The sequence below is a fragment of the Octopus bimaculoides genome, chromosome 15 (genome assembly GCF_046866305.1).
Source record: "Octopus bimaculoides isolate indiv1 chromosome 15, ASM4686630v1, whole genome shotgun sequence".
In the NCBI taxonomy this organism is placed as follows: Eukaryota; Metazoa; Mollusca; class Cephalopoda; order Octopoda; family Octopodidae; genus Octopus; species Octopus bimaculoides.
Window position 1 is genome coordinate 24,287,389 of NC_142942.1, and position 14,677 is coordinate 24,302,065.

The 14,677-nt window shown below is 37.0% G+C and overlaps 1 protein-coding gene across 8 annotated transcripts in view; it reads right to left on the reverse strand.

Moving 5' to 3' along the window:
• The window catches only part of LOC106882456 (filamin-A), a 115,521-nt gene that overhangs the window by 55,033 nt on the left and 45,811 nt on the right, over positions 1-14,677 (reverse strand). For all 8 annotated transcript variants that reach the window (XM_052973142.2, XM_052973140.2, XM_089363595.1 and 5 more), the window contains exon 2: positions 7,896-8,019. In XM_052973142.2, coding sequence (XP_052829102.1) covers positions 7,896-8,019 — 124 coding nt within the window. The remainder of the gene's footprint in view (positions 1-7,895; positions 8,020-14,677) is intronic.

The following is a 14,677-nucleotide window of genomic DNA, read 5'->3' on the forward strand; positions in this document are numbered from 1 at the left end:
CAAGATTCATGATATTATTGTATTCGGTTTTGTCTGCATTTCTGCCGGCTGGACTGTCTAAAATTATGTGGTTTCTGTTCGCGATTAAGCATTTAGAGTTTATTTTGACCTGCAACCGGCTCAAGGACATGATTGAGAAGAAAAAATCCTTTTTTAAAAGAGCTCTTTTACTTTTTCTGGCATCCTTTGAGCAGCAATTCAATCATTAAATTTAAAGAATGTTTTGCAAATATGTGTGTGTGCCTGTATGAATGTAAGTATGCATGATTGTATGTATATATGTGTGCATGTATTAGACATGTATGTATATCGCCTGACGGGAAAAGCAAACTAAAATTCGTAGGCAACCCCTCCCTATAATGCCTTTCTCTTTCAATCTTTTCTGCTCGCTTGCAAAGACAATCTTTTTGCGGTCATTGCTCAAATATAATTTCACCAGTCTATCTCACCATCTCCAAGAATCTTTCAACCATTTTCTCTGTTTGCAGATAGTAAACAGTATTTCTGCCCTTTATAAAATAAAGTATCACTTCTCACGTGTATTTACATCAACCCACGATCTTTTGTGCCCTTATTTGATCCCCATTTCTCCCTTCTCAATTAGGATTAAATCCTTATAACGACTAATTCTTTCTCATCCAACAAATTAGAACTTTTATTTGTTTCAATCATTTTTTTAAAGTCTGGTACTTATTCTGAACCGGTAAGTTACGCAGACGTAAACAAACCAGCACCGGTTGTCAAGCAGTGAGAAAGGACAGACACAGACAAAGATATATATATGTGTGTGTGTGTGTGTGTGTGTGTGTGTGTGTGTGTGTGTGTGTGTGTACGGGCGTGCACGCAGTTTCTGTCTATCAAATTCACTCATGAGGCATTGGTCGGCCCGGGGCTACAGTAGAAGACAATTGTCCAAGGTGCTCAGGTGTGGGTCTGAACCCGAAGCCATGCGGTTACAAAGTTTCCTAACAGTATAACCGAAACTTCCACCATAACTTATGAAATAGATTTTTCTTATATGAATATACGTTTTCGACACGTAAAACCCGTTGCCTAATTGATATTTTAGAAATGAGGGAAATCTCAAACTCAGGAAGACTGCTGTGAAAACAGCTTAGAGGTAAAAATACCTTTATAAACGGATCCTTTAAGCTCTTTTCATAGTAATTCTTCTGCGTTCTAGATTTAATTTCTAAAATGTCATTTCACTCGACGCTTCAAATTCCATTTATAAAAATGTCCCCACTTACCTATCTGAGTCAAAAACTTTCTTTTAGCCACATAATAGACTGTAGAAGAATCTCTCCATGTCCATCTATCGCACAAAAACTGAGCTTTGAGGTTATCCTCATTACGCAGGGTGTCTATGAATTTTGCTTAATCTACACGGCTAGCGTCCGGTCCCAAGGAATGCTGATCCCACATTCACTTAAAGCAAAAAAAGAACAACACTAAGAATAGCCGGATGAGATTAAAATATTCCTGCTGGTGATTGAAGATCATATAGGTTATTAGATACTCTTTCCAGACACCATTTGGGCTCGACTAAGATTAGTTGAGAGGGAAAGAGAAAGAATATATATATATATATATATATATATATATATATATATATACAAAGAGAGAGAGAGTGAGTTGGGAGAGAGGGAGAAATGGGTAAATATGTAGTGTGTATATGTGTGCGTATATGAATGCGTGTATGTGTGCGCTGTGTGTTATCTATGATAATAAGGTAGTATTTGTCGCAGTATCTTTCATAAGGTTACTGAATTTGAAGAGTTGAACGAAGCATTAATGACGGCCAATTAAGGAAGGCTGATAAAAGCAAAGAAAAAAAAAACGAAAAGAAAAGAAAGAAAACGGAACAAGAAAAAAAAACAGATTCCGGGTTAATAAGCGATGATAGATAGAATGAGGGGAGAAAGGGAAAAAGGAGGGTGTGATAAAATGAGAGAGAGAGAAGAGATGAGGGAAGCTTGAATGAAAAATAAAAGATTTAGGTGTTTAGAAGGGAAGAAGTCAATGAGAAAGAGAGAAAGAGAAAGCGAAAGGATGAGCGAGAAAGAGAGAGAAGGAAGGAAGAAGAGAAGGTGAGAATAGAGAATGAAACAAGTGAAAGAAAACAAGGGCTAACCATTGTGAGATTTGTGACGTGGTCTGATAGGGATAAAGAGGAGGAGGAGGGAGTAAAAAAGAAGAGGAGGGAGTGAAAACGAAGGGTTCGAGAGTGGGAGGAGAGAGTATAGAAAAGAGTGCGTCATTGAGAGAGAAGGAGAGGATTAACTGGTTAAAACCTGTTTAAATATTCCGACTTTGTTTGGAGATGTTTATATATAGCAAAATACTATAAATAAGTTTCCTATTGCGAGGTTGTCTCCCCTGCCTTTCTGGACCAGAGTTGATCCCCAATTTAGTAATTCTTTCTCATTTCTGAAGTAAATTTTCATTTATATATTTTGTCTTAATACATAGGTAATTTATTGCAGAGACCTCACTATTAGGTTATCCTGCAGGGCAGGTCCCTTGGTATTCTCGACCTCTTCCCCAAACCCTATCAAGTGTAGGAAGACCTGGTATTCATTTTGTGTGAAATATAAATATCTGAAGAACAAATTCGTCATATCCTGTAAAGTAAAATGAACGTAACCAACATTATTATTCTGCAGCAGAGAGAGAAATTAAAAGAAACAGAAAGAAGAATCTAGAAAAGTTGTGTTTCTCTTTCTCTCCGTTTCGTTCCCTCCACCCCCCCCCCCCGTCTCTCATTCTTTTTTCTCGTTTATTCTTTTAATAGAATGTATCATGGAAATAGAAATGAATTGTAATGTCAATTTAGAGAGGCAGAGGCGTGGAAAGAAGTTTACTTCCCGTCCACAAGGTTCCAGGTTCAGTCTCTCTACGTGGCACCTTGGGCAAGTGTCTTCTGCTATAACCCTCGCCGACCAAAACCTTGTGGAAACTGAAAGAAGGGTCCCAGTCGATCCGATCAACGGAACTGCTTGCTCGTGAAAACAACGTGCAAGTGGCTGAGCACTCCACAGGCACGTGTACCCTTAACGTAGTTCTCGGGGTGATTCAGCGTAACACAGAGGGTGACAAGGGTGGCCCTTTGAAATACAGGTACAACAGAAACAAGAAGAAAGAGTGAGAAAAAGTTGTGGTGAAAGAGTACGGCAGGGTTTGCCACTCCCCCCCCCCCCTGCGGGAGCCTCGTGGAGCTTTAAGCGTTTTCAATCAATAAACACTCACAATACCCGGTCTGGGAATCGAAACCGCGATCCTATGACCGCGAGTCCGCTGTCTCAAACCACTGGGCCATACTCCACAAATTTTGAGTGGATACATGTCTAATGGGGTCTTTGATGATCCTGTATTTATTCCGAGCTTTGTTAATCATGTTTTGCAAAATCATACTTTACCATATATATATATATATATATATATATATATATATATATATATATATATATATATATATATGTACAAATGCTCAGATTTATTCACGTAGGATTTGGCTGTGCTGGTAAACATCCAAGGGTCAATATCGAAAAGGACGATTTCCAGGAAAAGATAGTCACTTGCTAACAACACAATTGGTAATAACAATCTGGGTTTCCGTACTAAAAATAATGGGAAGGGATACCCCCAGCGGTTTTACTCCCCTGCTTCCCACCACCGCCACTGCCACCGCCGCACTACCACCACCCCGTCTCGAATAGAATCGTTAAATACCATTTATGGGCTGTTCGGAGGCAAGGAACCATAGCACCGCTGCTCCACCGATTCGGGTTTCAAATGTGATAATATCTTGTACGACACTATGTTAGATTATAAAGAATACCCTGATAAAAACATACCCGTTTCTTCATTTCTTCTTTATTTTTGGGTGTTTTGTTGTTGTTGTATTGAAAATTTCATATACGGGTGCAATACTAAATCATCGCCTTCCTGCTAAACTAAGCCCGACTCTCTCCCACCCCGGCCCACAGCCAAGTTCCCTTCGTATGTAAATAACGACCCTGTTTGAAACAGGGGTGTGGAGGTGGTTTTGATGGAAATGCTGTAGGGTGTTGAAGGGTGGATGCGTTCAAGAAAGGGTGTGAGATTACCTAAACATAAATAACCCTCATCCATTCACACACTACCCAAACACCCCGGCAATTATCCTCACCCACCACACCCTACACATTATCAATTGATGTGCATAATGAATTTATAAATACATATACGTAATCATGCACACGCTCTCTCTCTCACTCTCACTCACACACACACACACACACACACACACAGAGGCACAGAGGCACAGACACACACACACACACACACACACACACAGAGGCACAGACACACACACACACTCGCCGGCCTTAAGCTTCAATACCTATCTACATGTACGCATACACATACAGAGACATTCGCAAAGATGCGTATATGATTATATATATATATATGAATGTATAAGTTTATATGTATGTATGCAATGTGTGTGTGTGTATATGTTTGTATTTCTTTCTGTTTTTTGACTTTGATAAATGTATTTATAGTAAGACAGGCGTGTTTAGAACATAGCTTATCAATGTTACCCTCGCCATACAAAACATCTGCTTATGTATAATCTATTTAAGTAGTTTTGCAGGGTTTTACTATACACGTACTCCCTTTAGACACACCGTCACACCGACCCCCCCCCCACACACACACACATCATACACACACACACACACACACACACACACACACCTATACGCATGCAACCTATCGCTCCACCATCATGGCTTCCGGTTGGTGAAAGCAAAGTAGAAAGTGAAATAAAGAGAACCTTGATACAATTGACAGACCGAATATATTACTGGTATCTTTGCCTGGTATCATATGATTGCCTGGTGGAGGCTTTATAAGTCTCCACCAGGCATTCGCATGAAATCGATTTCGGATTAGTAGTGGGGAACTGGAAATGAGTGCGGCTTAAAGAGAGAGAGTGTGTGTGTGTGTGTGTGTGTGTGTTTGTGTGTGTGTGTGTGTGTGCGTGTGTGCGCGCGCGCGTAAATTCAACCCAGAAGTAACCTCAAATAGAGAATCCCTGAAATGTTTTACATATTGTAGTGTTTTGTATCTGAGGGATGAGAATCGTTTTTTTATGTCCTTTCTCGAAGAATCTCACCAGTTCTAGACTCTAATGCAAAGTGCCAAGTGTAACTAGGATACCCTTCATCTGAGGACTCTCAGTCTCTCATTAGCAAGTATGCATGTATGAATGCATGCCTCTATGCATATGTGCACGGGTGTACGTATAAAATGTTTACTTGCATACATGTATAGACACAAAAATATACGCATGTATAAAGATTAAATTGTTAGCTGCCAGATGAACACTGACAAAATGGTTCCTTTAGCAATGACGTCCCCACCACACACACGTCTGTATGTAAGCATGTATATATGATTGTATATTCCCAATACCGAAGACGACCCAAAATTTGATCGAACAAGCCCTCTCTTGACCCAGCAGAACATCGAGGAAGCGAGAGAGGAAGAGTTGGACCCGCACCTCACTGGTTCCCATTTACAGCTGAATGAACTGGATGAACGTGAAAGAATGTAACTTGTTAAGGCCAAAACATTCCACCTGGTCCAAGAATCGAAACCCCAACCACATGATCGTGAACCAAACACCTTAATCGCCAGCAAAGCAAAAATGAAAACTAGACAATGCGGTTAATATTCTGGCTGGATAATGTATCCTCAAATTTATTAGTTTGTTCTCAAGAGATCAGGTATCAGATGTCCTGTGGTATGTTATCTTAATACCTCTTTAACGACAACGGGAAATGTACACCGAACAACAGCAACAATAAAAAAGCAACGAAGACTGCGTATCTGAAGTGTGTTGTTATGTTAATGAGCACTGCTCAGCAAAAATTATTAACAAGACAAAAAGCAGCAACAAAAATAATGATGATGGTGATGATAATAAGCTTGAAAATTGTAACGGTTGAGGTCATAAAAGATAATGGCTTCTGCATACCGGAAACCGGAAGTAACTATCATTTCGAGCGGAAACGGTGTTTGTTTGTATTCTCTTAAATGAAACACCTTGTTACACGCAGTAAATCGTAAACGAATTATTTCCCAACGTTGATTAGGATATTTTTTTTGTTCTTTATATTATTTTATCAAATTTTTATGCTGTTTGATTCTTTTTTTTTAATTTCTACTCTTTTTCTTCTTGCAAAGAAATTCAAAAAAATAAAAAAATAATCAGAATAAGAAAACGAGTTTTACAACTTGTCCTTGTAGCCAATAAATGAACGAAGCCGAGCTGGTGCGTTATACACCTACCATAAGGGATGTGACAATGTACAGGAGGATTCAAGGGCTTTTTTGTTTTAAGGAGATAGAAAGACAGAGCATGTGTGTAAGAGAGAGAGAGATGAAAGTGGCAGGGCCTGCAGGTAATCATAACAGCATCAGTAGAGGTTCAGTGAAGCGTTTATTCCAGAGCAACCTTCATAAAACTTGCGGCTCCTTTGAGGAGGGTAGAAGAAATTGGCCCTAGAGTCGACGCCGAGGAACTTCCTCCATCAGCATTTCCTGACCATCGTCTGGCAAATGGGGCAAGAGATGAAGCGGGGATGGAAGATAGATACAAGCGATAGAAGGTGTAAAATATAAACGGAAAGGAAAAAACTCCCTACTAAAAAGAAAAGTGCAGCCCAAAAATAACTGTGAAGTGGGTACGTGGGGATCTTTTTCTGCTTTGGAAACAATGATACACTCCTTCCTATAGCAAAAGACCGATTAGGGATTGGTCATAAACCACTTTCAGTAACGTCTACAAGAGGTGCACTTTTTAACTTGAGGCAAATTCAAGCTTGTTGGTGAAAACTGAGTGCCACTCACATAACCACCAGAAGCACGTGGAATGTACAGGATAACACTTCCAATCAATTAAGATTAGAAGCCATGAAAGCCACTGTCTGGTACTGCACTACTACTACCATTATTATTATTATTATTAATGCCGATGAAAGAAAATGTAGGAGTGGTTATTTTTGTAAGGTATTTCAATTATCCATCTTCAGTTTTATTTTTTAATTCTTAACCGTAGGTAAAACAACAACAATAACAAAATGCCCCCTCCCTCCACAAGAACAATCGTATTCTTCCATGCACAAGATTGACACTCGAAGCTAATGAGCGTTATCACGTTCATCAACGAGTTCTATGGAAAATGGCTTTTTAATGGAAATTGCAGATTCCGTTCAAAGAGCGAGAAATAAAACCCATTTGGATCGAATATCAAAAACGGTTTCCTAATAAAGATCTCTTCGGTAAATTATGGTTGCATCCAGCCACCTATCCATACATTCATATAAAATCTTGAATATACTTATATAATGTTTATATATGTACCCCCCCACCCCACACACACACACGCATAAAACTTGAGTACCAAGTCTTCCACGTAGACACTTTAAACAATTGTGAAGATCTCTTCACATAAAACCATTGGTTGTCCTATTATCCCACAAATAAAAAATATTTACCCACCACTGTTATTTCCTTCTTTAAAAAGTCATTTAAATGTGATTTGGTTTCTATTTCGGGAAATTCTTGAGTTAGCAAGAGTCTATAAACAACGGAGAAATTTTGTGTTGATTATGATTAAGTGGGAGTAGTGTGGTGGCATTAATGCCCTAGATAGAAGCATAGTGTGGAACGATTTACATCAGCTACTGAAACCAACGGCCATGACCCTTAAATAAACCATTGACTAAACCCTAAGCTTCTTTAAGGACTATTTCGTTTCCGTCGTGTGGAGGCGTGAGATGGCGTTATGGATGAAATATTGAATGGAGTTCGAATGAAGTATGTGAAGAATTGCTGCTTACCTTCACAAGGATTGCCCTCATAGTTCATGAGAACCTCATGTCTACCAACATTGGTCGGATGGTATTCCAGGCAGATGGTGCCATCTTTCTTATCCAAAATTCGGCAATCTTGAGACATTTCTTCCTAAAAACGAAAAAAAAAAACAATAAAAAGTTTATTCATCGATCAGAATCAATTGATCAGGCTTAAATTATTTGATGTTTCTGAAAAGATTTAAAGCAAAGATTCTTGTTTCGGCTCTTTACATTCTGAGTTCAAATCCTACAGGGATGAACTTTACCTTTTATCCCTGGGAGCAGAGGGGGAAAATAGGATCCAGTTAATTACTGGGGTCGATATTGTCGACAAACCCCTTTATTCATAACTGCTGGCCTTGTGCAAAAAGTGGAAACCTGTTCAAATCCTGCTACGGTCAACCTTGCCTTCTATCTCTCCAGTATCAATAAAATAACTCACCAATCAAATATTTCGGTCGATGGTATCGAGTAACAACTCCCCTTTGCTCTAAATTACTGGTCTTGTACCTAAATGAGAAACACCACCACCACCACCACCACCATGGGGTATATCATATTTTATTATATCCTCGAACGCACCTATGTTTGTCCTTAGAGATAATCCTTTCTATGTATTTACATAAGTAGTTGATTGGTATCATTCCACTGTACCAATTAAAGATTGGTATATGGCGGACACATTATTTACATACCATTCTGTATTTTAATTCCATAACGGACAACATTTACAGAATCTCATGTTACTATTTCCTGGAACAGAGCTCTGGCTATCCTTATAAGTAACATATCTTCACAGAAACGAATGCGTATTATTCCAGTTGTATCAATTACAAATTGGTTAATGGACAAATTCCTTAGCTACCATAATGTTTTTCATTCAACAGCTAAGTTTGGTGTAATTCTTTAGTTTTTCAACAGTACCATTAGTGTGTAGACTCTGTTAACAGCGGATCAAATAACAGATAAATGTATTATATAGTCATTTGGTATTAGTTTTATAATACGCTTTTACCATTTATCGTTCGAATTAATGGTAGCCATAATGTTCTATCTGGTGGCCTATCTCTATGCTATCTTAATGGCTCCAGTGATTGGACTACGGCCATGCTGTGGCACCGCCTGGAAGAATTTAGTTGATCGAATCGGTACTAATATCTATTTTTAAGACTGATACTAATTCTATCTGGCTTTGTTAATGACGAACCTCTAAGATACGGAGACAAAGACAAACTAACGCTGATTGTCAAACGCTAATACTCACACACACACAACCATACACACACATACACACACATACACACGCACGCTCATTTGACGGGCTTCCTTGTGGCTGTTACCAAATTCACTTGCAAGGCAGCATCAACTCCGGAGTAGAATCCGTTTGCCAAAATTGCTGTGCTCTGTGACAGAATCTTTAACCACTTGGCTACAAATCGAACCAGTTTTAAAGAGTTACACCTCTCACTTACAATATCTTGTTTAAAATATTAGTGGTGTCTTAGTTAAAAGCTATTCCGTCGTGATGCCAATAGACAAATGGCATCAACGCTCAGCCTTCAGTGTTTCTGAGAATTAAATCGTTCATTTAGAATAACTTTTCTATTCATCTGACGAACAGAAGAGAGAGATTTCGAATAACAGTCGTAAATTTTCAATAGTAACAAATCATACATGTCCGTGTGATGTGTATCTATATATATATATATATATATATATATATATATATATATATATATATATATATATATATATATATATAATATACATACATACACACAGACATATATACAAATATATATTTAATATACATACACACAAAGTTATATTCCGGTCAAAACAATACATTCACTCCTAAACTTATCTTTGATAACATTACCCGAAGTGGCCAGACATAGTTTCTTTCTGGACTAAGTACCCTTGAAACAATATTATTCATACACAGAATCATTCGGAGTGCAGTCCGACGGTGGCTTCACTAGCCAAAACTTTGAAGTCACTGTTTTAGAATAATCAATTTGTATTCTACAAAACTATAGAGCAACTCATCGGATTAATGTAAAATAGTTTGTATTATAACTGACGATAAAAACAGATTAGCCTATCTATACACACACGAATATATATGTATAACATATTTGTATAGACGTTCCTACACTCATATATATGTGTGCAATATATGTATACATGTATATATGTACATGTATACACACACACGCACATATATATAGTCACATTAATGTATATGTGTATATATATATTTACATGCACTAATATATTTATGCGAGGGCACTTGTGTATAAGTGTAAATATGGGTATGTATATATGAGTTTTCGTCTATATGCCTCTGTGTGTGTGTGTGTACGGTGTATATATGAAGTGTGTGGATGTGTGTGTCTTTGGTCATAGTGGAGCAGGACTTTAGCAAATTACTAGACTTTAACCCTCATGCAATAATAATAATAATAATAATAATAATAAATAATAATAATAATAATAATAATAATAATAATAATAATAATAATAAATTGATATGCTGCCAACCATCAAAATGTTGGTTCACTTCCAGGTTACAGCTTGTGGATCTTACACACACACACACACACACACACACATACAGACACACGCACACATAAGCACGTATACACACATGCACATAGCCATATACTATACGAATCCTGGTGTTATCCTTGGCTAAAACTCGAGGCAGATGGAATTAACGCCGGTGCTGGTGTTGGTGTTGTCGATTGTAATGGCGGCGGCGGTGGTGGAGGTGGTGATGGTGGTGGTTGTTGTGGTGGTGGTAGAATCAGGGATTGTCGGATGTAATCCTATTAAATGTAGTAGTAGTAGTAGTGTTGGTTGAGCTGCTGGTTCTGGCAATCGTAGGTCCAAACCCAACGGTGTATTAGCGATAGTCAATATCCTCCAAATATATACAGTGGCACATTGTATTTGTTTAGCCCTAGGTCAGTTCGAGTGGAGTGGAGCTATGGATTGACCGACGATATTCCAGTCCCCTTATCTTTTCCTCCAATAACGACTGATAGGGTATACCGCCTGGGTGGATTGTGGGGTTAGGGTTAGTGTAAGGGTTGGTGCTGCTGTTGAGGGAGGGCAAAGGTTATGCAAACTTGATAAGCTAGAATCTCAGAATTGCAAAAAATCTCTTGAATTCGCCTGAAGGGGATAACAATGCGAAATGATGATTAAGAGAGAATGGGAAGTGAATCATGTCTTCATACGTACATACATACATACATACATACAAATATATAAATATACATCTATTTAAAAACACGTATATATACGAATGTAAATGCGTGAGGGTGATTAGTAAACTCCGAGTTTAAAAATAAGGAAAAAAGTACTCAATACACACAGTGGAGTACAAATATGTTATGAACAGTTAAAATGTATTTGAATCGCAATTATGAGATCAGGTTTCAAACGACATGCATTCATATATACTCGTATAGAGAAATCCTGATACAATTCACAGATCCATGCATATTTTCAGATATAATACTACTTACAAATACATGTATATTATCTATACATGCATATATAATAGTGTGTGGATATATATATATATATATATATATATATATATATATATACATACACACACACATATATATATATATATATATAAATACATAAATGTATTTTTATATTCTTGTAGTTATTATATATATATATATCTATAATACATACATACATGTGTGTGTGTGTGTGTGTGTGTGTGTGTGTGTGTGTGTGTGTGTGTGTGTGTGTGTTTATATATATATATTCTGTGAAACCCAGAATCTGAAACATATGGGATTCATTTGAAGAAAATTGCACAAACATATCAGCGGGGACACAGATACATACGCACACAATCCAACGAACACACACACACACACACACACACACACACACACACACACACACAGAGGCATCCAACGTTAGAAAATGTGTGTGTAAGAATGTTCCTGATTCTATGACATTATGCATCATTGCAAAACCTTTCGGTGTATCTCAAGTGCCAAAAGCTGACGGAATTATGGAATTCTTGGATCAGATGCCAAACCAAAATCTCTGTGGAACTGTCTACATATCCGAAAAAGATTCGCATTCAAAGGATATGTTAGAGAAAGAGAGACGGGTGAGGGGGAAAAGGAAGAGGAAGAAAAATACAACCTTCACCTCAATAACTATTAGCAATATTTACCAGACGCTCATGTGTGTACATACGTGTCTGTGTGTGTATGTGTAAATATACGGATTTATACACGCACACGCACACACACACTCTCTCTCTCTCCCCTCTCGAAAACGCACATACGTTCTCCACAGGGTGTATCATAATTAGCTTTGTACATATATCTACCTTTACACATGCAGGCACTCGCATTGTATGTATGCGTGTGTGTAAATGTAAATGTGTACGTGTGCACGCGAGTGCATGCGTGTGTAAATGTGTGTGAGAGAGAGAGAGGGGGGAGAAAGAGAGAGAGGGGGGAGAAAGAGAGAGAGGGGGAGAAAGAGAGAGAGGGGGAGTAAGAGAGAAAGAGAACTAATTTAAACCAGAATGAGGAAATCAACGCACACGAAAGATGGAAACAAGAAAATAATGAAAACTGAGAATGTTAAGGTGTGTGTGTATGTGTGTGTGTGTGCAAACATATATGTTTGAGTTCGAGTATGTGTATGTTTGTGTAAATGAAGGTATATCAATATATACGTGCATATATATATATATATATATATATATATATATATATAATATTTATATGTAAATATATATCATATATACATGTATATATGTATATCATATATATATGCATATATCATATACATATGAATATATGTCATATATATATGTATATATATATATATATATGTATATATCATATTTATGTATATATATAAATCTCATATTTATGTATATATATAAATCTCATATATATATATATATATATATATATATATAAATTAAAAACGTAAAAATAAAAACTAAACACAAAGGAATCCGCGGTACACGTGTTTCAAGCTTTATATATATATATCTCATAGTCCACAATAGAATAAAGCGCTGATTGTTAAGTGTTTTCTTTATTAATCTTGCTGTGTTGTACTCGCATTCTTGTACTCATTCTTACTATCTTTGGCTCATTCTGGTATTCCAAGGAAGTGCAGTGCCAGACAGATATGCATTTCTGACATTTCTGTTTCAAACAATTCCTTATTCATAGAACCGTAGAAACGACATTTATTTCCGGTTTCAGGTTTTAGACAGAGATGAGAAATCCACGTGGAGAGCTACGGCGATAGTGCAGGTTTGACCCTAGTCCAAGAAAAGTTTCTTGTTCTCACTCGATCTGCTAGAATTAACAACTGAATCTGAATTTCTTCGGTTCGTTGTAGGGTTTTTGAGACCAGTAAATAGGGTCGTTGAGGCGGGAGTGAATAAACCATAAGCGATGGATTATTCTTAAAAATCAATGTCCTGCTCTTAATGTTTCCAGTAGGGCGGACTATGACGAGGGCCAAAACATGGTGTTATAGCAGGTAGGTAGGGCGACGGATGATGTCCACTAAATCAAACTGGACACTTCGGTTAATGAAGCCTAGATTCCCATTAAAAAAAGGGCTTGGAACGTCATTTGACCCTGTATCCCAAGTCATCCCAGCTGTCTCAGGGTTTACCTGGGATTAAAGAACACAACATGAAGAGCAAATATTTATCGGAAGTAGAATTTTATTTGGCGTGGCAGACTATATATATATATACATATATATATATACATATATATACATATGGTACAATAAATGATGTATTTTTTAATCAGCAGAACATTACAAAAGTGGTTCTGGTGCTGAGAATTTCCTGTATGGTACCGAAGAAGATGATTAGTTTCATTAAAAAAATGATTAAAATTATACACACACACACACACACACACAGAGAAACATGTAAACACATACATACAGACGTGTCTCTATATACGCGCAGCAACACATCTACAACCGGCAAAATAAACATGGCCAAGAGGAAGAACAACGACACGTGAGATGGAAATATAGTCACTCATATATACATTCCTACACATATAGTGTGTGTGTGTGTGTGTTTTTATATATATATATATATATGTACATACATACGCATATCCACAGATATATGAACACACACACACACACACATATATATATACACGCACCGCATTCACACAAAGGAGCTTGCATATATATATATACGCATTATCATACAGGCATATAGAGAGAGATTTATTTGAATTAAAACCGCCCCCACTTAAGTAATTAGTGGAATATATACCAAAATCTTCATGCCTAGACATACATTTGGAGACGATCCAGAAAATACTCGAAGAGTAAGAGCTATCTCTCAGATTTCTTACTCTAAAACAGATGTGATTTACATTTAGCACACTCCACCAGCCTGCTACCCAGTTCGCTTCTACCAAATATGTGGCAAGGTTTACCGGGGAAACGCTTTGCTATTTATTTTTTGCTCTCTCTCTCTCTCTCACGAGGGGGTAGGTGTTTCTTTATAGCTATATATATATATATATATATATATATACATACATATATTTATATTCATATATATATATACATACATATATTTATATTCATATATATATATACATACATATATTATATTCATATATATACATACATATATTTATATCATATATATATATAAATATATATACACATATACATATGCAAATATACATATAACATATATATAATAT